Genomic DNA, 27,680 nt, shown 5'->3' on the forward strand with positions numbered 1-27,680 from the left:
GCTCGGTATTCAGTGATGTGCAGCCACAGTGACCTCAGCCAATTTTAAACACTGAATTTTAGCAAAGTGGCTCCCACTCGAGGTTTACGAAAGAGTTTCAAGGTTTTCAGACCCTTGACCAAAGCTCAGGTGAGCAGCAGATAACGCGGCGCGGGCAGCAGCCTTCCAGTCCGCCCTGTGGGAACATATTACCCAGGCTTCTCTCCCAGCCACAGCGGTACACTGTAAGCGCGAGACGTTTGCTGGTTGCCGTGGCAACGCTAAACCGCAACACCATTGCTTGGATGGTTGTTAAAGCTACTGGTAACGGTAAATGAAAGTTGACAGCCTTTCAAATGGCGACAGGTCAACAATATAGTAGTTAAGGGTATTTATTTCAAATGTTCGCTAATATTAATTGACAAATATGGTTCACGACGATTTACGAGTCGAGTGGATCCGACAGCGCGTATCTGCCGGTTTCAGTTTACCGGACAGTCCGAACTGTTTCGACCAGCTTCTCAGTCGGGGGGATGGAGAGGAAGAAGAGAAGATTATCCGCTATTTGAACGTTGTTTCCGAGGAAGACTCGCCATTATGTCTCATGTTTTTCAAAACAATTAGAGAGGAAGAAATTGAAGTTGAAATTCCAGTCGGTAAGTAAGTTTTTGCTTCTCGTGTACGTGAACGTTAACGAAGTCAACCAGTGAGCTGTTAGCAGACATTGTCACAGGTAACATTAACCGTCAGTGATTTTAAGAATAGTTGATTAAGCGAGTTGATTAACTTCAGCGGAGATGTTTGGAAAACCCGGACGGTCGTTTCATAACTCTTGCACCTCAACCACCTGGATTAAAAAAATAAAATAAAACATCAAATTTTATCTTATCCTTACCTCCGTGACCTGACTTTATGTTAATGCATCAGAGGCGAAGGAGTAGAAAGTGGGCAACATGCGTTAATGTGAGGATAATAAGATTGCACTGAACCACAGCGTTTATGAACTCAGACAGGGGCAAAGACAGAGACTCTGAAGATCCTGACAAGAAGTCCTGGACCCAGAGTGAAGCAGAGGTGACCTCAGGATCAGGGGAGACAGATGAACAAAGCCCCAGCCATGTGAGATCAAACTTTCATCCCAAACTTCTTGTCTTCATTGCTTTCACGTTGTATTATAGATGTAATAACATTAGGTCATATAAACCCGTGTCTGGTTTGTGTTTTCAGAGGATTGAGGTTCAAGTAGTCTATCACGTGGATCTTCACGTAACAGTAAACGAATACCCAGAGACCTTCTTGAAATCCCCTGTTTTCTACCTCATCAGGAGCACAAAGGGTGAGATGACAGTTCAGTATCATTACAGTGAAGCAGATTCAAGCCTCTCTAAAGCTATAACCACAATGTTATTATTTGTGTTTTAAAAAGAGACCATTGTTGAACCACTTGACATGCTTGAAGCCAGCGTCCTGATGCCCGGGCTATTTGACATTGGCATGCATTGTGGACACCCTCTTCTTGTCCTGCAGCAGAAAATTGCCCATGTAAGTAAAATGAAAAAACAACCCAACAGCAACCACTAATAGTTAGACTGCATCTTCATGTAACAAGAACAGAAAAACCATCATCATCAACCATGTATGTAAAGATGTCAGATATTCTCAATAAATACTATAGGATGCACATTTTCACTGTGTCTCTTGTTAGGTGTATATACCCTTGCTTACTGCCCACCAAATGAAGATGACTGGTGCTGGGTATCAAAGCAGGGACGGTTCTGCGCAGGAGGAGACCAGTGAAGAGGAAAGACCCCTGATTTCAAGAGGACAGTTCACAGTTCGTGATGAGTTGCTCAACAGGACGTACAAGTTCTTGGGAGTAGTCAACACAACTCTCCAACACCTTCAGAGTCAAGGTTTGTTTTATTAAATAAACCAAGGACTCATTGTTTGCATTGTCAGGAATTTATCAGTATTTGATTATCAAAAAAACAAGTAAAAAAAATTATTGAACACAGCAGAATAATTGGCAACTACTTGGCTTTCCCTATTTCTGCCCTCACCTTTTAAGCATATTTTGAGCTCTCTGTGTCATGACAGGACTTTTTATACTATAAACTGTCCCTGCTGCAACACACTCCTCTTGCAGTTTTTCCTCAGGAGATTAAGTGTAAGCACTGCTCATGTTTATAGTTAATGTTGTTGCAGTCTAAAAAGCAGTCTTTTTGTCGCAGATGAGGTTACGCTGCACATCCCTGAGCTAGATCTGGAGCCGGAGGTGGATGTACTGCTTTCTAATTCAGAGACGGTAGAGAACTTGGAGCAGTGTGTGATGAACTGGCAGACTCAGATTACCATTGTTATTGAGGAGCAGCTGAGCAAAAAGCCACAGGTTTGTGACTATATTCTGAATTTTAAACCAGGTGGGTTTGGTGGTGTGATAGTTAAGGAGCTTAAACTTCAGATGATGGACTTTGGTTCAAGCCCAGCATTCAGATGTATAGTTGCTGCTGAAATGTCAGAAATATTACCAAGAAATTAAATCCCTGTCAGATCAAAATGAAATTAACAGGTGAAAGAAAGCATAAAACATACTTGGTGATATCCATAGACCAATGTGAAACATTGACTTTCTGCTTTCCTCCAGGCACCCGGCCCTTTGGCTGAGATAGTTTTTTGGCAGGAGCGTGCATCCATCCTGAGTGCTCTGAGTGAGCAGCTTAAACAGCCTGTGGTGAAGAAGATCATGGAGGTGATGAACAAAGCAGATGCAGGCGTTGTTCAGACCCTGGAGGGGACAGTTGCTGAACTTACCAAATACTGTATGGAGTCAGATGATAATATACGCTACCTCAGTGTACTTGAAAGACACTTCATGGTAAACTCTTTTAAAATGCATTCTTCCTTGGTATTCTTTCCATTGACTTACTTTTTTCTGTGTTAATAATGAACAGTGTAACTCCCAAAAGCTGGTAATTACAAAGACATACTTGCCAACAATATTTAATCAACATTTTGACTGTAACCAGTAATTTTTCTATCCTCACATTCACTTATAAGTTACCATTGTCTGTTGTAGAATCTGGCAACTGGAGCAAATTTCAGTGTGATCATGGAGACCATCCCTCCTCTAATGGACAGCCTGCAAATTGTATGGATGATCTCTAGCCACTATAACACCAATGAGCGTATGGTCCCTCTGATGGAGCGTATTGCCTGGCAGCTGTGTGAACGTGTTAATCAAGCCATTGATGTCCACACACTATTCAAGTATGTGTGGATACATTTCAATTTTACATTGGAGGTTCAGACTTTTCATAGAGTTCAGTCAGAGTCATTCAGTCAAATTGGTTGTGGTTTCAGTGTAACTTAACAATGTGCTGTGCCTTGGACAGAGATAAGAGAGAAGTGGCCAAATCCAAGGTGCATGATGCTAAGCAGGTCCTGGACCAGTGGAAGTCATCCTACTTTGACATGCGGGCTGAAATTGAAGAATCAGGCAGGTTTTCACGCTGGGAGTTTGACCGAAAGAAACTGTTTGAGAGGACTGATTACATGGCCTCCATCTGCCAGGACCTGTACAATATTTTGCAGGTCAGTGTTCATATGCTTCATATTGACCTCTCACTGAACATGTGAATGTATATAAAGGATGTGACAACTGAACAAGCAGATCGTGTGTGTGCCTACCTATGAGTGTGAGTTGCCTTGTGTGCCTAGGTCATAATTATAGTGGGTAACTTAATCCACAGTAATTCTGATGCAACACAAGGGAAGGAAATTGCAGCCAATCAACAACCACAAAGGAGATATAAGTAGATAGAGAGATAAAAATATGCAGGTATAAGTTCTTCAAAATATACAGATGATTAAGCTACTTAGTTTTTCTGAAGAAATTCCCTCAGATTTGTGTTTTGTGTGCAGATTTTGGAAGGATTCTCCAACATCTTTGGTCCAGAGCTAAAAAGTGTGACCGGTGACCCAAAACGCATTGATGAAGTGCTGTGCAGAGTGGATAGTTTGATTTTGCCTATTGAGGCCATTAATTTTAACCCTTTCAACAACTGTAACATGAGCAGCTGGAAAATGATCATGCAGGACTTCAAAACTATGGTCCAGGTGAGTGTAAGACCACAATAACAGTTCGATTAAGGATGGTACCCTCAATGTACTTTCACTGTGCACCAATAAAATTGCATAACCTTCTTTGTGCTATGCCTTAGTTTTAAAATGATTCATTTCTTACATGTGTCTGCTCAGGCTATTGAGGGAGAGGCCATCATCTTCATTGATCAGTCTTTTAAGATATTGCGCTCCTCAGCTGCTGCCTTTGACATGCTCCTGAAATTCAAACACATCCACTCCAGCGAGGCCATCAGCAACCATTTGATGAGAAAGTTTAATGACATCCTGACTCAGTATTGCAAAGAGGTAATCTACTGTGAAAACAGCAAAAAGTGCTGGTTGATATTTGACTTTGCAGCTACATCTGAATATCTATCAAATGGTGTGCTAACATCAGGTCAGTACAAAGCTTCAGTTGAAAAACAGTCCATGAATGCTTTTTTTTTTTTTTTTTTTTTTTCAGTATGACTTACATTGTATTGTAAGCAAGGGTACAAATCTAACAAACTAAATTCCATATACCTGTGACAGGTCAAGGTTCAGCTTAATCCATATAAACCCTGGATGGACCCTTACTTTACACACAGCCTCATCAGTCAACACTTTGAATAGAATGAGCTGTCACAAGCATCTTTGTAAAATGCCTAAATCTTTTTGTCTTTGTTGTAGGTGGACAGCATAAATGAACTGTTTGAGACAAATAAGGACAAACCACCACTAAATAAGAATGAGCCTCCTGTGGCAGGAGCCATCAGATGGGCCCGATCTCTTCTACATCGCATCAAACACACCATCCTTCCCTTCCTGAAAGTGCCAGAGATGCTGGAGAGTGAGCAGTGCAAAGTGGTGAGTTATTTCGCTGTTCCACAGCTGTACAGGTCAGTGTAAATCTGAAACTGTTGAGACACCAAAGTGTGGCTGAAAGCCTTCATGTGACTTTTCTTGCATTTTACTCAGGCCAAGGACAAGTACACAAAAATGGCATTGCAGATCAGGGAGTATGAGCTGAAGAAGTATGAGTACTGGATGGCTGAGACAAAATGTAACTTGCCATTACTATTTAAAAAAAGCTTGTTGGTCATGATTACCAGGGAAAAACAAATCCAGGCAGAACTGGTATGTACCTTTTGTTATTTACTTTTTTATAACTATAACTCAGTATTTTGCAAAATACAGATACGGTAAATATTCTCTCATTTGTTTGGGTTTTTCTCATTTTAAGGATGCCCCACCAACTGAAAGCAGCCAAGAGAGGGGTGTGCGCTACATTGTGAACTTTGCTCCAGAGATCAAGGAAATCATGTCTGAGGCAAAGAACCTTGTGGCACTGGGCCACTGTGTGTCTGAGATGGCCGAAAGTGTTGCTATACAGGAGCACAAATTCATCAGGTAATGATACTCACCAGTAACTGAGTACAGAGTTCATACCAAATCACAGTACCACTGATTGATATAATCTCTGGCCTGACCTGTTTCAAACTTTTAGGTATGCTGATGATCTGCACAACCTTGTCAACTGCTACCACTCTGTGCTGGACAGCCTGAGTGAGGCAAAGTCTGTTATGCTGGCTCAACAGATCAAAGCTGTCAGAGACGAAATGCATTTTGGATGCAAAAGACTCAACTGGATTTCTTTGGGTACGGTGCTTACTGAGGCTGAAATGTCTGTGTAAACTGATTCATGCACACTTGTGGTCTAATGAAATTAATAATGTTTGTTTGGTTTTTAGGTATCAACGACTTCATTAAGCGAGGCATTCAGACCGTCTCTAAGTTTGAGTCAGTTGTCAGTCAGATTGAGAAGAATGAGAGAGACATTGATTCCAAGTTGCAGTCCATGGTGATGGCCAACTTACTGAAATTTCCAGTCCCAGATAAAGCAAGCGATTTGCCAGGTAGAATTAATAGAAGGATATTATTTATTGTATATAATGATTATTGTATAAGAATTCAAACTTATTTTCTCTGACTTATTTGCATGTTTTTTCAAGGTGTCAAGGAGTTCTGCGAACACATTGAGCGAGAAAGGGTCAAGACCCTGAATTTATTGCGCAGGAAGTATGCTGACATTGGGCCCCTCATCACTAAAACAGAATATTTGATCATGGAAACCAGCACTGGCAAGGCCAAATGTATGGCAGATTATTACATGTACTGGGAACGCAAGGTGCTAGACTCCCTTATAAAGATGGTGCTGAGGTAATTACACAATGTTTTTGAAGTTACATACTTGAAATGAAGCACAATATCTGTCTCAACCTTTGTATCATCCCTCTTGTTGACTTTCACATTTAGGAACATTCAGGCCTTCAACATGGCTCTGATGGGAAGCACCGCTCTTTTCCAAATTGATGTCATCCTGTCTGCCCCCAAGATTGTGTTGCAGCCTCAAAGCAATGAGATCTACTGGCTGATCATGCAGTGTATCAGAGACTGTGTAGAGAGCACCAAGGTGGGATCATCATGATTCGCTTCAGTATCACTGCATGAAAAAATATTTCTAATCTAATACAGCTGACGTGACTTGTTTCTGTCCATATTTTTGTGTTTCAGCAATTTGTGCGTTGGATGCGTGGAACCTGCATTGAGTGCCCACCACAGCGGGTGGATGGCGAAGAGGAGTTGGTGACATTTAGTTTCTGCAGTGACGTGTGGCAGCATCCTCAGATAAATGAGAGCGCCATGACGGTGTCCCAGAACATCCAGCGGCTGCTCCTGTCTGTGGATCGGCACCTTAACCACTGGAAACGCTATCGGCCCCTTTGGGAAAGGAACAAAACCATCGTCAATGAAAAATTTGCTGCAAGAAAGCCATCCTGTGTCATGTATGACGATAAACTGCAGTTCCTTTCTCGTATCAATCAGGAGGTGATGCTGGAGCCTCTGTTTAAGAATGAGCACATCATCCATCTAAACCTGGAGCCTCTAGCTCAAACAGTGCAGGAGACCGCTGTGTCCTGGATCAGTTCACTAGGTACCCTGCTCAACAAGCCTGCCAAAGAGGACCTCTTCAGCTTGAGAGATGAACTCATGGTAATGAATCATGCTACACTGTTTGTGTCATATGCTTATATAGCAAATATTCTTTGATTTTTATGTGTGACCTGTCATTGCTATTTCATACAACAGCAACTTTCGAGGATGCTGAAACAGAGCCCGGACACTTTTGAAAACCTGAAGTCTGTCCTTAGCACCATCTCAGATATCAGGGACATGTCTCTAGATGTGGAGATGAGATTCACTGATATCCAGGAAAGATACAGAACACTGGCCATGTACAAAATAGAGGTACTGTGTGTTTCATGTTAATTTATTGTCCCTTGAAAGCAAAAGTTTAGATTGTGTCCCTTGTTGAATTGTTGTGCTCTATTTCCTATGTGTAGGTTGGAGAGGATGAACTGGAGCTGGTAGCCAAAATCAGCCAGATGTGGAGTGACCTGTTTACAGAATCCAGACAGGTGGATCGAAGTCTAACAGATGTCAAGACGTCATTTACTGAGGTAAGACGTCAAACCCACACAACACAATCTGCTTAAACAGAAAATGATTTTTTTTTAGAAATCTATACTTACAGTCCTCTTCCTGTTCTCTTCATGACACTCAAAGATTACAAAGGAGAAGATTGAAGAGTTTAAGCAGGAGTTGTCTATCTTTGCTGAAAGCTTCAACATGCATGGTCCTGGAGCTGTGGGAGAGGATTTGGAGAAAGGTACTTTGAACATTGTCTTTAGTTATAGTAGTATATTGCATTAAACCTTGACGTGCAGTGGAGGAACAAGTCTTTGCCTTATGTTCTTTGCAGGCTTGACCATTATGGCAACATATGAGGCAGACCTTGCCAAAATGGTGGCAGAACGGCAGGAGTTAGCAAATGCTGAGAAGCTGTTGGACCTACCAGTCACCATGTACCCAGAGGTTATCGGCATTCAGAAGGACATGAAGGGCTTGAGACAGATATATGACGTCTATAAAGCTCAGAAGGTCAGATACAGTTAAAATTAAAGTTGCATATTGGGGCACATTAGGCATAATTCTGATTAACGTGGTTTTGTTTTTTTTTGTTTGTTCTTACATCTTTCAGGATGCAAAGACAGAGTGGTCTGAGACCTTGTGGGTGGATTTAAACATCCAGTTACTGCAGGAGGGTGTTGAGGGTTTCATCAAAAGCTTGAGACAACTACCCAAAGATGTACGGGCGTTACCTGTGGCCTTTTTCCTAGAAGGACGCATGAAGGAGTTCAGAGAGTCTCTGCCTCTTCTGCTGGACCTGAAGAATGAAGCCCTCAGAGACAGGTCAGTCTGCAAATTGACACCAAAGCCTAACTGGAATCAATCTTACACCCAAAACAAAATACCAATTACCAATAGAGTATTAAATATTAAAAGTGTATGTTGACTGGGATAAAAATATGTAAATATGATCAGTATGACAAGATCAAATGAAACACTCGAAATGAACGTGTGTTTTTATATTTCCGGCTTCAGACACTGGAAGGAACTGATGGAAAGGACCGGCACGAGCTTTGAGATGAAATCTGACAGCTTCACTCTGGAAAACATGTTTGCTATGGAGTTGCATAAATATGCAAATGTCATAGATGACATTGTTACCTCTGCTGTAAAAGAGCTCAGCATTGAGAAGGCAAGCTTCCGTCTCTGTGAACTGTCTCAAACTGGAGTTAGGGATCAGTTGCATCATTTTAACATGTGAAATCATAAATACTTAGAAAGCATATTATCTGTTCTTCCAGGGAGTGAAGGAGGTGGTGGAGACCTGGGAAAACATGAAGTTCAGTGTGCTGCCCTATTTTAAAGGCACAGAGGAACGTGGCTTTATTTTGGGTGCAGTAGATGAGATCCTGCTGAATGTGGACAACGATGCCATGAACTTACAGAGCATGGCAGGTAGCCGTTTTGTTGGACCTTTCCTTGGTACCATACAACAGTGGGAAAAAGACCTGTCCCTTATCAGCGAAACCATAGAGGTCAGTGAGAGCCATCAAATCTCCCATCACACTGGAGCTGATCTGTAAAATCCTGACTGAAAAAATATTTCTTGCACAGGTGTGGTTGCTAGTACAACGAAAATGGATGTACCTGGAGAGCATATTCATCGGTGGGGACCTTCGCTTGCAGTTACCCGAGGAAGCAAAGAAATTTGATAACATTGACAAAAAGTTTAAAGAAGTAAGTGTTGCCATGATGTTAGCCGGATGACAGCAAAGTAGTTTGTTACTGGAAATCTTAAATAATGTTGGCATTCTATTATTTTTATGTAGATAATGAGTGACACAGTGAAGAGTTCAAACATTAAGCGGTGTTGCCTGGTTCCCAACCGGGTAACAGACCTGCAGGCCCTGAGTGATGGTCTAGAGAGGTGCCAGAAGAGTCTTAATGACTACCTGGACTCCAAGCGGAACGCATTTCCACGCTTCTTCTTCATCTCTGATGATGAACTGCTCAGCATTCTGGGCAGTAGTGACCCTTCATGTGTCCAGGAGCATGTGATCAAGGTATCAAGGATGAGGAGGATCACTGCTTTCCATGTGTGTGACAAATTTTCTAAATATTTTTTCCTTTTCTTTGATCCACAAGATGTATGACAACATAGCTTCTCTGAGGTTTGATGTGGAAAGCAATGGGGAGACAATAGTTGGAGCCATGGTGTCTGCTGAAGGTGAGGTGATGGAGCTGAAGAAGCCTGTCCCAGTGGAGGGCAGGGTGGAGGAGTGGATGATGGCAGTACTACTGGAGATGAGGAAGACTAATAGACTCATAACCAAGGAAGCCATCTTCCGCTACTGTGAAGACAGGAGCAGGTATGTGTAGATCCTACTTGTGTGAGCAATTTTGTCTGAGTGCGCAAACGAGCCACAGTAAATTTGTCACTCCCATGTCTCTCAGGGTGGATTGGATGTTCCTGTACCAGGGCATGGTGGTTCTGGCTGCCAATCAAGTATGGTGGACCTGGGAGGTAGAGGATGTCTTTAAAAGTGTGAAGAAAGGAGATAAGCATGCACTGAAGAACTATGCAAAGAAAATGCACCAGCAGATTGACGAGCTGGTAACACGCATTACACAACCTATGAAGAAAAATGAGAGACGAAAGATAAACACTGTGCTAATCATCGATGTCCATGCAAGAGACATAGTAGACAACTTTGTGTTTAACAGGTAAAGTTTACCTTTGCCAGCTTTAGTTTTCATTGCACATGACAGTGTAATTCATGTGTTTGAAGGTGAACTAAAAAAAAAATGTAATTCTCTTTCCAGTATAATGGATGCACGAGAGTTTGAGTGGGAGAGCCAACTAAGATTCTACTGGGTCAAAGAACATGATAACCTATTTGTGCGTCAGTGCAGTGCTTCGTTCTCCTACGGCTATGAATATATGGGACTGAACGGTCGATTGGTTATAACCCCACTGACAGACCGTATCTACCTCACCATCACACAGGTCTGAGAAGCACTGCAAATTTCTATCAACCAAACAAATCAATAAAACACCCAATCAGCACATATAAATTTATCTGTTTGCTTGTTTTGACAGCAGTATGTTTGTATGTGGTTGTGTGACACAGGCACTCTCCATGTACCTGGGTGGAGCTCCTGCTGGACCGGCTGGAACAGGAAAGACAGAGTCCACCAAAGATCTGGCTAAGGCTTTAGGCCTGCTGTGTGTGGTCACAAACTGTGGTGAGGGCATGGATTACATGGTAAGAAGCCTAACCTTAGTATCTTAAACCTGTTTTCAAAATTTTTTTGTTACGAGTATTTTTCCTTGATTTTCTCTCCTGTTTGTGTGCAGGCTGTGGGCAAGATCTTATCTGGCCTTGCACAGTGTGGAGCCTGGGGCTGCTTTGATGAGTTCAATCGTATTGATGCCTCAGTGTTGTCAGTTATCTCCTCCCAAATCCAGACTATCCGCAATGCTCTCATTCTGCACCTGAAAAGGTTTCATGTAAGTTTGTTTCAGTTATGCAGAACCAGTAAGGAATATATCAAAAACAATTCCACTTCAATAAATGCAAGGATATTTTACAAAAATGAAGGTTTTTTCATGACTGATGGTTTAAATGGTAAATGAACTGCATTTATATAGCACTTTTTTAGTTAAAGCTGATAGTTCTCTTTTTTAGCTGAACTAGCCTTTATTCCTCGCTAAACCACCTTCTTCTCACTATGCATATCAGTTTGAAGGGCAAGAGATCAGCCTGGACGACCGCATGGGTATTTTCATCACCATGAACCCGGGTTATGCAGGGCGCACAGAGCTGCCAGAATCAGTCAAAGCCCTTTTCAGACCTGTGGTGGTCATTGTGCCTGACCTGCAGCAGATTTGTGAGATCATGCTCTTCTCTGAGGGCTTCCTAATGGCCAAGGTAAAAGACACACACACAAAAGACAAATTATATTGTTACTATTTAGCTGATGTTCTCATCCTGAGCAATGTGTAATAAAACATGTATATGCAATATGACTGTAATGTCCAAGATTTATATTAGTATTCACAGGTAATTCAGAAATGCAAGGATAGATTACAATTGATTAGTCTGAATATTTTTAAGTGTGGAAAGACAATTAACTAAACTAAACATGAAAAAAAAAACCCTATAACTCTACCTCAATTTCTAGTTGGGGATTTTATCTCTTGACCTTTGCTCAATTTAGGTGCTGGCAAAGAAGATGACAGTACTGTATAAGCTGGCTCGTGAGCAGCTATCCAAGCAGTCTCATTATGATTTTGGCCTGCGAGCCCTGAAATCTGTCCTTGTGATGGCAGGAGAGCTGAAGAGAGGCTCACCAGACCTCAGTGAGGTAGAGACCAGCGAACCTTTCCATGTTTCATTTTCATATCCTCTCATTTTCTCTCATGTGCAATATGAAACTAAAGAGTTATTTATTTGTGAACCCTCAGGTATAGACTGAAGCTTGATTGGTGGTGGGAATTATTGGTAATTTGTTTAGACTGCCCAATGCAAGATTTAGAGGAGGTCTTACATCTAATGTTTAGGCAGTATCCACCGTGGATCTTGCAACATGAAATGCTGCAGATGCCACAGAGAATATGAGAAAGAAACAATTTGAAATCTAGGGTTATAGCACTTTATTATTTATTATTTTACTGCTTCTTGTCAGTTTATTTAAAGTTAGGGCTAAAGTATGGCCTCTCTAGTAAAGTTACCCTCACTCAGCCCCATGTTGAAAAATACAACACTTGTATACATATATACCTAAATATTTTTGTGTGTGTATGATTTTGGTTTTTTGTGGAGAACTGCAGGTTTAAGAAAAATTTAAATATTTGAAAATATTGAAAATATTTCGCATTTTAATCCATGTTAATTTTATTCTTAAAGCTTTTGTAATGCATTGTAGTCTTTTGTCACTTATTCGCCCTTATTCTGCTCCTTCCTCTCCACAGGATGTGGTGTTGATGCGTGCTCTCAGGGACATGAACCTGCCAAAATTTGTGTTTGAGGACGTGCCTCTGTTCCTCGGGCTCATCTCAGATCTGTTCCCGGGGCTGGACTGCCCTCGTGTTCGCTATCCCAACTTCAATGATGCTGTGGAACAGATCCTGCAAGACAACAAATATGTCATGCTGCCTAACCAGGTGTCCCATCTGGGTCTTAGATTTGAGACAGGCTTTCCTACACAACTTAAAGATTGTTGAGTTTCAGTGGCAAAGATTTAGTTTTTGCATGTAGGCATTTGATTCATTCTGTTCTTCATGCTGTCTGTGGTTCCAGGTGGATAAAGTGGTGCAGATGTATGAAACGATGATGACCAGACACACGACTATGGTTGTGGGCCCAACAGGTGGAGGGAAATCAGTTGTGATCAGCACACTGTGTCGAGCTCAGACCAAGTCAGTCTCAGTCTACATCAACTATGTTTACACCACCGTCCTGATCTTTTGTGTGGACAATCGTAACCTTCTATTTTTTCTCATCATCAGATTGGGATTGCAAACCAAGATGTGTCCCCTGAACCCTAAAGCCATGAGTGTCATTGAACTTTACGGCATTCTGGACCCTGACACTCGAGACTGGACTGATGGGATCTTATCCAACATCTTCCGGGACATCAACAAGCCTACTGACAAAAAAGAGCGAAGGTAAACAAACTAATTTAAAGGAGACATTAGATCAGTCAGTTGATTAAAATCTCCAGTATGCCATTGATGATGCCATGGTGAAGACTTTCTGTGGAATGCTACATAAAGGCAGGAACTTTGACTCACAGGTACATCCTGTTCGATGGGGATGTGGATGCCCTGTGGGTTGAAAATATGAACTCAGTGATGGATGACAACAAGCTCCTCACCCTAGCCAATGGAGAACGGATCCGTTTACAGAATCATTGTGCCCTGCTGTTTGAGGTTTGTCTGAATTTCCCTACACTTTTCTGCAAAGCAACTTTCAGAGGATAATATAATGAAACTTTACCATCACAGGTTGGAGATCTGCAGTATGCCTCCCCTGCTACTGTTTCCCGCTGTGGGATGGTTTTTGTTGACCCCAAAAACCTGCGGTATACGCCATACTGGCAGAGATGGGTGGCCAACAGACCTGGCAGGGTATGATAAAAAACATACACCCTCTGTAGTAATTGTACTGCTTGTAACTTGAAAACATCTCAAGACTGTCTTTGTTTTTACCAGGAACAAGAAGTGCTCAACAAACTGTTTGAGAAATATGTCCACAGCTCTATTGACATGATTGTGGACGGTATTGTCGATGGCAAACAAGGCCAGAAACTGAAGACTGTTGTCCCTCAGACAGATCTGAACATGGTAGGTTAATCTCATCCATCTCTAATGCACTCCAGTACCAGTTTTGTTGTATTTATGTGTAAAAAACTGAATATGAGAATAGTCCAATATTTAGCCTAAACTGTACATGCGTTGGCTTTGTGTTCAGGTGACTCAGCTGTGCTTGACACTGGATGCGCTGCTTGAAAGTGAGAGCAGCAGTGCTGAAGTCCTGGAATGTTACTTCCTGGAAGCTCTATACTGCTCGCTCGGGGCCACATTGTTGGAGACCAGCAGGACCAAGTTTGATGAGTTCATTAAAAGGCTTTCCTGCTTAACTACAGTGCATGATGAGAAAGGCCTTGTTGGACCTGCTGAGATCCCAGGTAAAAAGCAAGATTTAGATTTAGTACTTTTAAGATTATGAAACAAGTATGTGTTATCAAGATTATGCATTTACCTTTTTATATGCAGTTTGGTTGTGGGTAACATGCAATATTGTATGCAAGGGAGCAAGGTTTGGGAGATATGACTGTATATTAAAAAAGATGGCATCATTGCATCCATCATTGCAGATACTTGAAAATCAATGGACAGGATTGCTTTATGGTTTTAGGCTGAATGAATAAATATCATGACAATAACAAACCCAGTTTGACTTTTTAACAATATTCTCCACATGAATATGTGCAGGAGAGTTTTATTATGTCGCTTTCATATCTTATTATTGATGAGAAAATGTCCACATCCACACAGGATACCTCCCCACTCTGTATGATTTCCATTTTGATGGAACGCAGGAGAAGTGGGTTCCCTGGAGTTCCCTGGTCACTAAATACATTCACAACCCTGAAGTGAAGTTTGCTGATATTCTAGGTAATTCTGTGAACTCTGAGGCGAGAACAAATCAAGTGTCCTGTGTACATACATACTGTGCTGGATTTAAACTTTTTGGCCCTCCCAGGCTTCCACTTTCATTCTGTCATCCTCCATTTTTGCTTTAGTGCCAACTGTGGATACCACAAGAGCCAGCTGGATCCTGGAACAGATGGTGAAGATCAAGAGGCCAGTGCTGCTGGTTGGAGAGTCTGGCACCTCCAAGACTGCCATCATTAATAACTTCCTGAAGAACCTCAATGCCGATACAAGAGTGAGTTTACCATCTAACTTTTTATGAATACGTTTGTTACATCACTTGAGTTTAAATTTCTTTCCCTCTGTTTCTAGATTACCCTGATCATCAACTTCTCATCCAGAACGACTTCAATGGACCTGCAGAGGAACCTGGAGGCCAGTGTGGAGAAAAGGACCAAAGAGACCTACGGGCCTCCTATGGGAAAGAGACTGCTGGTCTTTATTGATGATATGAATATGCCAAAGGTATCTCCTCCAAGCTCCCAGCCAAGTCTCTTATGTCCTTCACTGTGGTGAGTGACAGCGTTTGTATGCTTGACATTACTGTAATATACTGTATGCTCGTCTAGGTGGATAATTATGGCACACAACAGCCTATCGCACTTCTGAAGCTGTTATTGGACCGAGGAGGCATGTATGACAGAGGGAAGGAGCTTAACTACAAACTTCTCAAGGACCTAGACTTCATTGCTGCCATGGGAAAGGCTGGAGGTGGGAGGAACGAGGTGGATCCCCGCTTTGTCTCGCTCTTCAGTGTCTTCAGCATCCCCTTCCCTGCAGTGGAGTCCCTCCACCTCATCTATTCTTCCATTATCAAAGGCCATACCAGAGTGAGTATCTCTGTCCCACATAAATCAATACATCAGAATCTCAGTTGTCACCCAGGTTTAATAAATTTGATCAAATATTTTAGCCATTTGAGGACGTAATACAGAAGATTTGTGATAAAGTCACCATCTGCACACTGGAACTGTACAACATCATCATCAAAGATCTGCCACCCACTCCTGCCAAGTTCCACTACATCTTCAACCTGAGGGACCTGTCAAGAGTCTACAATGGACTGACCCTCACCAAACCTGACAGGTGTGGTCAAGCACATTCACTCTGGTAACAAATTAGCACAGACTCTGCAGTTTGAGGTCTATGTTCCTAAATGTATTTGCTTTACTTGATTTCTCTCAAAACAGATTTTTGACTGTTACCCAATTTGTGCGTGTCTGGAGAAATGAGTGCCTGAGAATCTTCCATGACAGACTCATTGATGAAACTGACAAGGCCTTGGTAATGATTGTTGGTAGTAGTAGTAGGTATTTATGGTAGATTCACAAACACAGTATGTGTAACTATTCCTTCAAGTGTAATTGCAATTTTCAAATGTACCCAATGTGTTTTTTTGCCACCAGGTTCAAGGCCACATAAAGAACCTGATTGAGGAGCATTTCAAGTCAGACATGGAGGCAGTCATGAGGGATCCAATTCTTTTTGGAGACTACAGGACAGCCATCAGTGAGACTGAACCAAGGGTCTATGAGGACATACAGGACTATGATGCTTCAAAAGCCCTATTTGAGGTATTGTCAAGTTATTGTGAAGGGGCGTATCAGTCAAATGTTCTTTTTGGAAGTAGTAGTGTAATAATTCAACAATAGTTTTTGACATTTGTTACAATTATTTACTGCCACATTGTCTCTTTAAATATACTGAGAGACTGCTTTGTTTTTGCATTGGGCAGGAAATTCTAGAGGAATACAATGAGAACAAGTCAAGGATGAACCTAGTGCTGTTTGACGACGCTCTGGAACATCTGACCCGGGTGCATCGCATACTCCGCATTGATCGTGGCCATGCACTGCTCGTTGGTGTGGGGGGCTCTGGCAAGCAGTCCCTCACCAAGCTCGCTGCCTTCACTGCCGGCTGTGAGGTTGTAAAACTCAAGAAGGGCAAATGAGTCTCAGTGACAAACAAATTTTTCATTTCTTTAGGCTTAGAGGTTTTAAGATAAAAGTCATATAGTTTATGCTACAGTTACACTTAAGTCAGAACAAATAGACTTTTTATTAACGTTTTCACCACTTGACACCAGATGTGACATGCCAAACAGTAGGGGAAATATGTTCACAAGATATAAGATATCTAGAAGACATCTAGGCATCTACTGCCATAAAAATGTTGCATCTTAGTTTTGAATATTTGATTCATTACAGTCATAGCTTCAGTGAAAAAGCTTAACTTAAAAAGCTCCTAAAGGACAAATTGAAAAGGAAAATGAGGGTTTGTGAGGTTAAGCAGCATTGAACTAGACAATGCCTTCATAGTGATTATTATTAGTATTAGTAGTGTTTTTAACTCTGATTTCTAAACATCATATCATCATAAACATCATCATAAAACATCATATCTAGAGTATTGCAAAGAAATCTCCAGCATCTAGTGATGGAACCTTCTTTTCCCAGGTGTTTGAGATAACACTAAGCAGAGGATACAATGAGTCAAACTTCCGTGAAGACCTGAAAACACTGTACATGAAGCTTGGTATTGAAAATAAGAAGACAGTGTTCCTCTTCACTGACGCCCATGTTGCTGAAGAAGGCTTCTTGGAACTCATTAACAACATGCTCACCTCAGGTTGGATATCACTTTAACTCTGTGGCTCACAGCACATGACTGTAGTAGTCATGTGATCATGCTCTTTCTTTATAGGCATTGTTCCCGCATTGTTCCCTGATGATGAGAAGGAGTCAGTTCTCAACCAGCTTCGCGATGAGGCTCTTAAGATGGGAGCAAGTCCTTCTAAGGAGAGTGTGTGGCAGTACTTTGTCAACAAGAGTGCCAACAATCTACACGTTGTTTTAGGCATGTCTCCAGTGGGAGACACCTTGAGGACACGCTGCAGGAACTTCCCAGGTGAAATACACTGTCAGGCTGCACTTGATTTTAATACAGTTTCTGATTTATTTCATTAACTGTATGTACTTTTTTCTCAGGACTGATGAACAACACTGTGATAGACTGGTTCCTGCCATGGCCTCCACAGGCGTTACTTGCAGTGGCTCAGTCTTTCCTTGGTGTGTAATTACACGCATTTATACCTTCTTTAAATGCAGCTGTTGTATGGAAAAGTATTATTATTATTATTCTTTTTTTTCTTAGAATTCACAGTTTTTGTTTTCTTCTGCAGGTGAAAGTCCAATGATTCCTGAGGCACACTCTGCAGCAGTGATAGCTCATGTGTGCATGGTTCATAGCTCTGTGGGTGACTACAGCAAGCTATTCCAGCAGAAACTCAGGCGGTGTAACTATGTTACTCCAAAGAACTACTTGGACTTCCTTAACACTTATTCTAACCTCTTGGAGGAAAAGGACCAATATATCCTGGGTGAGAAGATGGAAAATGTTATAAATTATGTGATGATGATTCTAGATGATGCCACATGGCTACTGTGCATTAATGTGTTTGTGATAATTTGCGAGACTTTGTTTTGATGCCATGTTCTAGGTCAGTGCAAACGTCTAGAGGGAGGTTTGGATAAGCTGAAGGAGGCCAGTGAGCAGCTGGCCGAGCTGAATGTCAAGCTAGCAGAGCAGAAAGTGGTCCTCGCTGAAAAGTCCACAGCTTGTGAGGCCCTGCTGGATGAGATCACCACAAACACAACTGTGGGTCAGTGACTACCTGCGTCTCTGAACTTAGGGCTGTAATAATCACATTGTACCTAAGGCTTCCAAAACTAAACACAGCTGTTATAAATCACTAATCAATTCCCTTTCCTTGTAGCTGAGGAGAAAAAGACTCTGGCAGAAGACAAAGCCAAAGAGATTGAAGAGCAGAACAAGGTGATAGCAGTCGAGAAGACAGAAGCTGAAAGTTCCCTGGCTGAAGCTCTGCCAGCATTAGAGGCAGCGCGCCTCGCCCTACAAGACCTGGAAAAATCTGATGTCACAGAGATCCGGTAAACTGCCCTCCTTACTCAGAGCTTAATTTTCATTCTGTTGTTAAAAAAGCTAACAACTAGATCATCAGGATAAATCAATAGATAAACAGTGACGTGTATGAAGCAAACACCCATACTAAACCTCTGTTAAGAAAACAGATGATCAGGCAATATTACATCATCTAATTTGCCCTTCATTCTTTCCCCAACAAAGTTTAATGAGCACTGACAGTATGTTTTCTTCTTAAACTGTATATAAGGCAATAAATCTCCAAGGCTTCAAAAACTGCTATTATGTAGGAGAAGATTGGAGGGAGGAATGGGTTGGGCAGCCAACATGCAAAAAATTGTACACTGTGCTTTCTGTTCTGAAACTCAGTGGTGCCAACTGGAATCACAATCATGTTGCTCTTCTTCCTTAAAAGCCTTATTATGCCATGCCAACAGACTGATAACCTACTGACAGTGACAAAAATGGCAAAGAAACATATTGTCATGTTAACTCCAGGGGCTGGATGGGTTTATTAGTGGAACAGTTCATGCCATTGCGTTGTTTTGTGATGATTCCCAAAATGCCAATGAAATATATTTGCTAAAAAGAAATCACAAAATCTTGAATGAGCACCGATCAATCACGCAACACCAGGACTTATCATTCCTGACCAGAGCAGCAAATTTATGCCATCTATCAATGTGCCCTCTCCCTCTGTCTGCCTCCTCCTGCTAATCCATTGCGCAGATCCTTTGCAAAACCACCCAAACAGGTGCAGGTGGTCTGTGAGTGCATCCTGGTGATGCGTGGCTACAAGGACATCAGTTGGCAGTCAGCCAAGGGAATGATGTCAGAGGCTAACTTCCTGCGCTCGCTGATGGAGATGGACTGCGATTCCATAAATAACAACCAGGTCAGGACTGTCAAAGGTAAGTTGACAAATGGAAACCTACCTTAAAATTGCAAATAACAATGCCAATATACTGTATATGATAGTTGCATTTGTGCTTCTTTGTGCTTCTTTGCAATTTCCCCTGGCTAGGCTTCCTAAAGAACCTCCAAACGAGCTTTGAGGAGATGCAAGCCATCAGTAAGGCTGGCTCAGGAATGCTCAAATTTGTTGAGGCTATCATGGGTTATTGTGAGGTTGCCAGGGAGATAAAACCTAAGAGAGAGAAGGTATGTAAGGCTTGTCACTGCTTTTTCTTCATGCTCTGCAAGAAGGAAAACAGATTAAACAGCCGTATTTCCAATATTTTCTCAGGTGGCACGCCTAGAGAAGAACTTCTTCCAGAGTAAGGGGGAGCTGGAGAGCATTCAAAGCGAGCTTAGCGATATCCAGAAAGAGTTGCAGACACTTAGAGAGAAGTACCAAGCTGCCATAGAGGAGAAACAGCTGCTGCAAGAGGAAGCTGAGCTCATGGAGAGGAGGCTGATAGCTGCTGACAAGCTCATCTCAGGCCTGAGCTCTGAGAATGAACGGTGAGGCTGTAAAAGACACAGACAATGCACCTGTGACCCTAAGATTTGCTTCTTTTTTATCTCCTTTTCTTCGTCCCTTTGTGTCTCCACCTATTTCTCTTAACTATTCCCTCTTTTCAACTGTTGTCACCTAGGTGGACACATGATTTAGAGGAGTTGAAGCAGCGGCGTGTGCGTCTCCTTGGTGACTCTCTTATTTCTGCCGCTTTTCTGAGCTATGAAGGGGCCTTCAGCTGGGACTTCAGGAATGAAATGGTTTACCAAATATGGGTAAATGATGTACAGGAGAGAGGCATCCCCTTGAGCCAGCCTTTCAAACTGGAAAACCTTCTGACTGATGAGGTAGAAATCAGCAGGTGAGAAGGCGTGTATGCTCTGGACAGATTTTGAAACTTGAAACAGAAGAAAACAATTAACAATATGTATTTGTCAAATGATATGAATTTGTTGGTGTGGTAAGAGGGCAGGTGCTTTTTGGGAATATGTGGATGTGTCTTTATTTTGGCTGTACTCAACACTGACCATGGGACTAACTGTGTATTAAATAAACCCTGCATGACAGATGGGGCTCAGAGGGTTTGCCTCCAGATGAACTGTCAGTGCAGAATGGAATCCTCACAACCAGAGGCTGCAGATTTCCATTGTGTATTGACCCTCAACAACAAGCCCTCAACTGGATTAAGAAGAAGGAAGAAAACAATAACCTCAAGGTAGAAAAAGTCTCACACTTGTACAGTTATGTGTCATCACTGCTCCCAGACGGCTTTAGACTGGTGACAGCCTCAGATCAGCACTTTGGAAGGAGTCACGACATGCGGTCCTGACAGTATGACCATCATTTTTTTTCTCCAGATCTCATCTTTCAATGATCCGGACTTCCTGAAGCAGCTAGAGATGGCCATCAAATATGGCTTCCCATTCCTTTTCCAAGATGTTGATGAGTACATAGATCCTGTGATTGACAATGTCCTGGAGAAGAATGTAAGAGGAGCTGAGGGCAGACAGGTCATCATGCTGGGGGACAAGGAGGTTGACTATGACCCCAACTTTAAACTGTACCTCAACACCAAACTAGCTAACCCCAAATATTCCCCATCAGTGTTTGGAAAAGCCATGGTCATTAACTATACTGGTAAGATCCTTGAATATGGCAACCATAGTTTTTGTCTGTAACATTTGAACAGCTTGTATTAAATGTTTTATTTGTCTGTGTCTCTCCGTTTATTGTATCCCTGGTACGTGTAGTGACTCTTAAGGGTCTTGAGGACCAGCTGCTGAGTGTTATCATGGGCTTTGAGAAGAAGGAGCTGGAGGAGCAGCGTGAGCATTTGATCCAAGAGACAAGCAACAATAAGAAACTGCTGAAGAACCTCGGCGACTCCTTGCTCAGAGAGCTGGCCACATCTACAGGCAACATGTTGGATAACACAGAGCTGGTTTACACACTGGAGGAAACAAAGTCAAAAGCCAGTGAGGTCAGTTTAGCTGCAGCAAGCATCTGTGAACTCATGGAAGATTGGGAATGTGATTGAAGTTATTGATCCTAGTGTTTTTGGTTTTTTATTATGATCTTCAGGTATTTGAGAAGCTAAAGCTGGCTGTGAAGACGTCCATGGACGTTGATAAACTGAGAGATGGCTACCGACCTGCTGCCAAGCGCGGTGCTATACTGTTCTTTGTACTGACAGAAATGGCTCTGGTGAACAGCATGTACCAGTACTCTCTAGCCTCATACCTCGAAGTGTTTAACTTTTCACTGCGCAAATCTCTGCCTGACTCTGTCCTGCTCCAAAGACTGAAGAACATCATGAACACTCTGACACACAGTGTTTATAATTATGGCTGCACAGGTAAAATAATAAACACTGAATAATAGAACAGATGGAAAAAGATCAATTTGTTTAGATCCATGTATTTATGATGACTTTGTAGATTTTATAACCTGAACTGACTGCATATCCTTAGGTCTGTTTGAGCGACACAAGCTGCTCTTTTCCTTTAATATGGCCATCAAGATTGAGCAGGCAGAAGGAAGGGCACCTCAGAATGAGTTGGAGTTCTTTATCAAGGGTGAGATATTTAGAGAATTTGAGCTCTTCTAAAATATTTAAGTAGATCACAGATATTACTCGTACACACAAACATGTGTATGCACACAATGGTGAAAGCAAATTTTCTTATTTTTCCACCTCACGTGTAAAGGTAATCTATCCCTGGAAAAGACCAAGCGCAAAAAGCCTTGTGACTGGCTTCCAGACCAGGGCTGGGAGGACATAGTAAAGCTTGCAGAGCTCTTTCCTGAGCAGTTTGGCTCTCTGCCTGATGATGTGGAGAAAAATACCACCGACTGGAAGTCTGTATGTGACCACAGTGAGAGGAATTATCATAGGCGTTTAGCTTTAATCAACTTCAGTTTAACCCTCATTCTTTTTCTCCTCAGTGGTATGACTTAGATGGACCGGAACAGGCTCCATTCCCCATGAAATATGACGAGAACCTTTCAGCCTTTCAGAAGCTGCTGCTGCTGCGCTGCTTCCGTGTTGATAGAGTCTACAGAGCTGTGACGGACTACGTCACTGTCACCATGGGCGAGAAGTGAGACTGTTTTTTATTGCAATGATGCAGTTGAAGTTATATAAACTGTATATATATATATATATGCATATATTGTTACTGTGCGTAATGTATATACACAAATGTGGTGCAGGTTAAGTTGACTAAACAGTTATTTGACAAAGTTTACAGAAGATATAATTATTTAAACAGAGAAATCAATTCATGTTTTTTTGTATTTCTGCTCAGATATGTCCAGCCTCCCGTGATCAACTTTGATGCAATTTATGAGCAGAGCACACCTTCCTCCCCCATCGTCTTCATCCTGAGCCCTGGCTCTGACCCAGGCAGTGACCTCATGAAGCTAGCAGAGAGGTCAGGCTTTGGAGGCAACAAGTTCAAGTTCCTTGCTATGGGCCAAGGCCAAGAGAAGGTACTGAAGATTTGTTTTTCGTATCACAGCTTTAGGTGTGGTCAAGTGAAATGAGTATAGACATCACTAAGTAGTCATACTAAGTATCAATAAAAAGAAAAGAAGTTGTTGGTAATTGTCCTCTGTACCTGTGATAAAGGTGGCACTGCAGTTGCTGGAGAGGTCAGTGTCCCGTGGTCAGTGGCTGATGCTACAGAACTGTCACCTGCTGGTGAAGTGGCTAAAGGAATTGGAGAAGTCCTTAGAGAGGATCACCAAGCCCAACCCCAACTTCCGTTTGTGGGTCACCACCAACCCCATTGAGGATTTCCCCATTGGGATACTGCAAAAGTCTCTGAAGGTGAAACACATTTTATCTTCATCTTCAGCAGTGTTTTCTGTAGATGTTTTGGAGATGGAAGTGTTTCCAAGATCCAGTAGTGGGCATAAGGATTTCCTGAAATACGTTTTGTATTTTAATCTATATGTTTGGAATATGACATTGTCACATTTTCAATACATCAAGGTGACAATTTGAAATTGTGATAACCACATTCAATGAGCATGGAAGTCTGCAAACAAATTGTTAAGAACAAGCAGTCTTGAAAGCTGAATATGAGAGCAAATGGCTTGTTAAGGCTGGTGTTTTGATGGTAAACATTTTGCAGCCAAACTACAAACCACAGTAAATGTTAGAGACAGGATTTTAAAGTTGTCAGTATCATTTGTTTTAATATTGTATACAGGTAGTGACAGAACCTCCCAATGGTCTCAAACTGAACATGAGAGCCACGTACTCTAAAATCTCCAGTGAGACCTTGACTGCATGCCCACACCCTGCCTTCCGTAGCCTGGTGTATGTGCTGGCCTTCTTCCATGCTGTGGTGCAAGAGAGACGCAAGTACGGAAAGATTGGCTGGAACGTCCCCTATGACTTCAACGAGTCTGACTTCTTCGTAAGTGGTGCAGGAATCATTTACACTACATTGGAAATAATTGATTTTGTCTTGATTAAAGTGGTATATTTTCAGTTATATTTCATGTTTCAGTGGTTTGAATAATGTAACTATGCTCCACAGGTGTGTATGGAGATCCTGGACACCTACTTGACCAAAGCTCACAACCAAGGAGACAGCAATATTCCCTGGGGAAGTCTTAAATACCTTGTTGGGGAGGTCAGACTAACTGTGTTTCACTAAATTATTTATCTGTTATCTCACTATGCCGTAAGTTTAGCATGCCTGGATAATGTTTTATAGGTGATGTATGGTGGGCGAGCCATAGATAGCTTTGACCGCAGGATCCTGACTGTCTACATGGATGAATACTTTGGAGACTTCCTCTTCTACACCTTTCGACACTTCCACTTCTTTAGCAACAAGGATGTAGATTACAAGATCCCTCCAAACGGGCCAAAGAAAATATATGTTGGTCAGTTGTTAATTTCATCACTTAACATTCTCTTACTTTAAAAAAAGTTAATTTTTTGTCATCACTCATCGCTTTAGCCTGTTATTTGTTGCAGATGAGATTGAGACCCTGCCACTGGCAAACACACCAGAGGTAATGGGTCTTCATTCCAACGCAGAAATAGGATACTACACACAGGCAGCTAAAGACATGTGGACTCACCTCATAGACCTGCAGCCTCAGACAGGTATCATGTTGCATCTTTCACCTTTATTTCCTCTTATTTTTATTTCAAAAGAAGGAATTCTATTCGTCCACCTTGAGTTCTGAGTGCTGAAGTGTATCTGTGGAAGTAATCTTTATTATTTTCCATGCCACAGTGCTGCCAATTGCTTCCTTTCTTAGGACCTTTACACACTTTCTTATGCCTCAGGTGAATCTGGTGCAAGCATCAGCAGGGATGGGTACATCAGCCAGGTGGCCCAGGACATTCAGAACAAGCTGCCCAAGTTATTCGACATGGATGTGATCCGTAAAAGGTTTGGCACGGACATTTCCCCGACCTCAGTGGTGCTGCTTCAAGAACTAGAGCGCTTCAACAAACTAGTGGCCCGCATGCAGCGCTCTCTGGCTGAGCTGCAGAGGGTGAGGAGGGGTAGAGGATAACGGGATATTGGGGAAACAGACAGATAGGTGTTTTGTCTGTATGTCTTGCACAGTGTTAGCTTTGTTCTGATTCTCTTGTGCTCCCTAGGCCTTGGCTGGAGAGGTGGGTATGAGCAGTGAGTTGGATGAGGTCACTCGGGCTCTTTTTAATGGCCACATCCCTGCCATATGGAAAAAGCTGGCACCTGACACTCTGAAGTCCCTCGGCAACTGGATGAGCCATTTCAAGAGGCGTTATGAACAGTATAGTTACTGGGTGAGGATGCATACATCATCACAGATAACCTTTTATGTGAAACCTTCTGCATTAGCGAATAGTTATTTTCATGAAACATGGTGGAAGGGTGTCGCATGAGCTGAAAGAACCCATTAAATTTCATTTTTGTTAGCTTTTATGAGATAGGACAGTTGGCCCCAGCAGAATGAATGCCATACATCTTAAAATCCAGTAGATAGTATTAAAGCTCAGTAGTGACAAAACATAGCACATTATAGAAATATGATGACTCCATGACTCCAAAAAAAGCACAAGGAGAGGAAGTGGCCAAGGCATGTTACCATGCTAGTGAGTACAATAATCCGGCAAAGGCTGCTGAGTAGATGTGGGTTTTTATCCTCTGGGTGATGAGTGTGGATTGGCTGCAGCTGTGGTGGCTGACTGGCATGAGAAGCAGGTGTAAGTGAGCCATGATTGCAGGGAACTGCCCAGTCCAGACACCCAAGGACAAACACAGGGAGAGGCTAACATGACACAAAGGGACAGGGGGAAAACACAGGGAAACACAAGGAAAGGGAAGAGCAAAGAGGCTTCCTAACAGAGATGTTAAGGACAAATGTTCAAACTTTAAGGCTTCATGAGAACAAGCAATTGTATCGGCTGTGAACTTTGCACTTCCAGATTTGCATATCATAGAAGACTGGACTATTGGCCTTAGCGGAGGCCTGCGCTTATCAAGTGCCCTTCTAGTTAACAAGTGAGTTGAGAATATACACTCACCAGCCACTTCATTAGGTACACCTGTGCAATCTAATCTGATCCAATACAACTGCTCTTCCATAAATGCTGCCTTTACAAAGATAATGTTCAGTTATGATTGACAAGTATTAATTTAAATACATGTTTATTATTGAGGTTGTTGTTTGCTGTGATGTTGAACTGGACTGCATTATATTGAGAAGTCTTTCTAATATTTTGGCCACCCCATTTACATGCTTGAGAGGGGCAGATTATAAGATAAGATTTCAGGTATTACAGCAGCAAAAGTGGATAGCAGACATAGAGGGCATCAGTAAAAAGGACATTTAAATATCAAACCAAACAATATAAACAATAATTAGAATATATTAGAAACACCTTTCAATATAATGCACTCCAGTGCAACACCGCCACCCACCGTGACCTCAGTAATAAAATATAAAGTGGAAATATTACCTTTTTCACAGTGTCAGTAAAAACTGAAAAATTCAAAGTGTTGTCAGCAAATTCATGGCAGAGCTGTTGAATTGAACTGCATTACATTCTACGGCCGTACCTAATGAAGTGACCAGTGATTGGATTTTAATGTGTCTTGTGTCTGCCAGGTGGATGAGGGAGAGCCAAAGGTTATGTGGCTGTCAGGACTCCATATCCCAGAGTCCTACCTGACCGCCCTGGTCCAAGCTGCTTGCAGGAAAAATGGTTGGCCTCTGGATCTTTCCACATTGTACACAGAGGTGACCCAGTACCGCAGTGAGGATGAAGTCAGTGACAGACCTGGGCAGGGTAAAGACGCTCACTGTTGGCAGCATGTTTGGTGATGAGTTATGAAGACTGATCGTCTTTTCCCCTGCAGGCTGCTTTGTGTCCGGCCTGTATCTGGAGGGAGCAGACTGGGACACAGAGAAGGGGTGCCTAGTGAGGAGCAAACCAAAAGCTCTGGTTGTTGAACTGCCCATTCTCAAAGTCATCCCCATTGAGGCACGCCGCCTCAGGTTACAGGTGTGTACCACAGGCTCTACCTACCTCCATACGGTACTTCAGTTGACTGTTTTGAAGAGTTTTCCTAACTTTTGTGTGTATTTTCATGCATTTTGTACCACAGAATACACTGCGGACACCGGTGTACACCACGTCCTTGCGGAGGAATGCAATGGGTGTAGGGTTGGTGTTTGAGGCAGACCTGTTCACCACCATGCACATCTCCCACTGGGTGCTCCAGGGAGTCTGTTTATGCCTTAACGCTGACTAAAGACCATCCTCAGCCTCACTGAGCCGGTTAGCTTTCACACTTTGTGCTCTGATGTGTTAATTCATAACAAAGATACTTTTTTTCTAAGAGAAAAAACTTTTGATTCCTCTAATTATGGGCAGATTATAAGCAGACAAGTTATGATTTAAGATAACATGTTCTTAAAAATACATTGCAAGACACACATAAATCTAGATGATATTCTTTCATTGTTTACTTAAAAACTTCCATT

At 42.1% G+C, this 27,680-nt stretch overlaps 1 protein-coding gene across 1 annotated transcript; it reads left to right on the top strand.

Annotated features, from left to right (window-relative positions):
- The first annotated feature begins 406 nt into the window (after positions 1–406).
- Positions 407–27,565, top strand: dnah10 (dynein axonemal heavy chain 10). Its single transcript, XM_070963854.1, has 76 exons — positions 407–635; positions 974–1,098; positions 1,207–1,315; positions 2,211–2,368; positions 2,624–2,854; positions 3,056–3,246; positions 3,372–3,570; positions 3,901–4,095; positions 4,237–4,407; positions 4,771–4,947; positions 5,059–5,178; positions 5,324–5,490; positions 5,588–5,739; positions 5,832–5,996; positions 6,093–6,300; positions 6,397–6,553; positions 6,655–7,134; positions 7,231–7,389; positions 7,485–7,601; positions 7,708–7,810; positions 7,904–8,082; positions 8,183–8,394; positions 8,587–8,747; positions 8,857–9,086; positions 9,166–9,288; positions 9,381–9,614; positions 9,697–9,920; positions 10,006–10,275; positions 10,375–10,558; positions 10,683–10,817; positions 10,910–11,062; positions 11,295–11,483; positions 11,773–11,919; positions 12,527–12,718; positions 12,855–12,973; positions 13,064–13,222; positions 13,351–13,486; positions 13,562–13,684; positions 13,769–13,900; positions 14,028–14,244; positions 14,615–14,734; positions 14,863–15,008; positions 15,086–15,238; positions 15,343–15,603; positions 15,687–15,859; positions 15,964–16,057; positions 16,180–16,347; positions 16,509–16,697; positions 17,230–17,401; positions 17,477–17,680; positions 17,761–17,841; positions 17,955–18,152; positions 18,273–18,434; positions 18,549–18,723; positions 19,445–19,626; positions 19,740–19,876; positions 19,962–20,179; positions 20,314–20,535; positions 20,742–20,889; positions 21,032–21,311; positions 21,425–21,654; positions 21,756–22,029; positions 22,145–22,249; positions 22,382–22,536; positions 22,620–22,774; positions 22,982–23,165; positions 23,305–23,505; positions 23,891–24,100; positions 24,224–24,319; positions 24,404–24,575; positions 24,670–24,801; positions 24,988–25,199; positions 25,309–25,476; positions 26,802–26,982; positions 27,053–27,198; positions 27,302–27,565. Exons 1-76 carry the CDS (start codon positions 407–409, stop codon positions 27,446–27,448), a joined length of 13,383 nt encoding a protein of 4,460 aa, XP_070819955.1. The 3' UTR covers positions 27,449–27,565.
- Positions 27,566–27,680: the final 115 nt, after the last annotated feature.

This window comes from Chaetodon trifascialis, chromosome 6 (assembly GCF_039877785.1).
Source record: "Chaetodon trifascialis isolate fChaTrf1 chromosome 6, fChaTrf1.hap1, whole genome shotgun sequence".
Lineage (NCBI taxonomy): Eukaryota > Metazoa > Chordata > Actinopteri > Chaetodontiformes > Chaetodontidae > Chaetodon > Chaetodon trifascialis.

What these genes read in the sequence shown, in the direction of transcription:
- dnah10 (XM_070963854.1), top strand. Translation starts at nt 407, where the DNA reads ATGGTTCACGACGATTTACGAGTCGAGTGGATCCGACAGCGCGTATCT. An exon ending in ATGATATGAATATGCCAAAG is followed by an intron (nt 15,239 to 15,342) that starts GTATCTCCTCCA and finishes ATGCTCGTCTAG; the next exon opens with GTGGATAATTATGGCACACA. An exon ending in TCAACGAGTCTGACTTCTTC is followed by an intron (nt 24,101 to 24,223) that starts GTAAGTGGTGCA and finishes TATGCTCCACAG; the next exon opens with GTGTGTATGGAGATCCTGGA.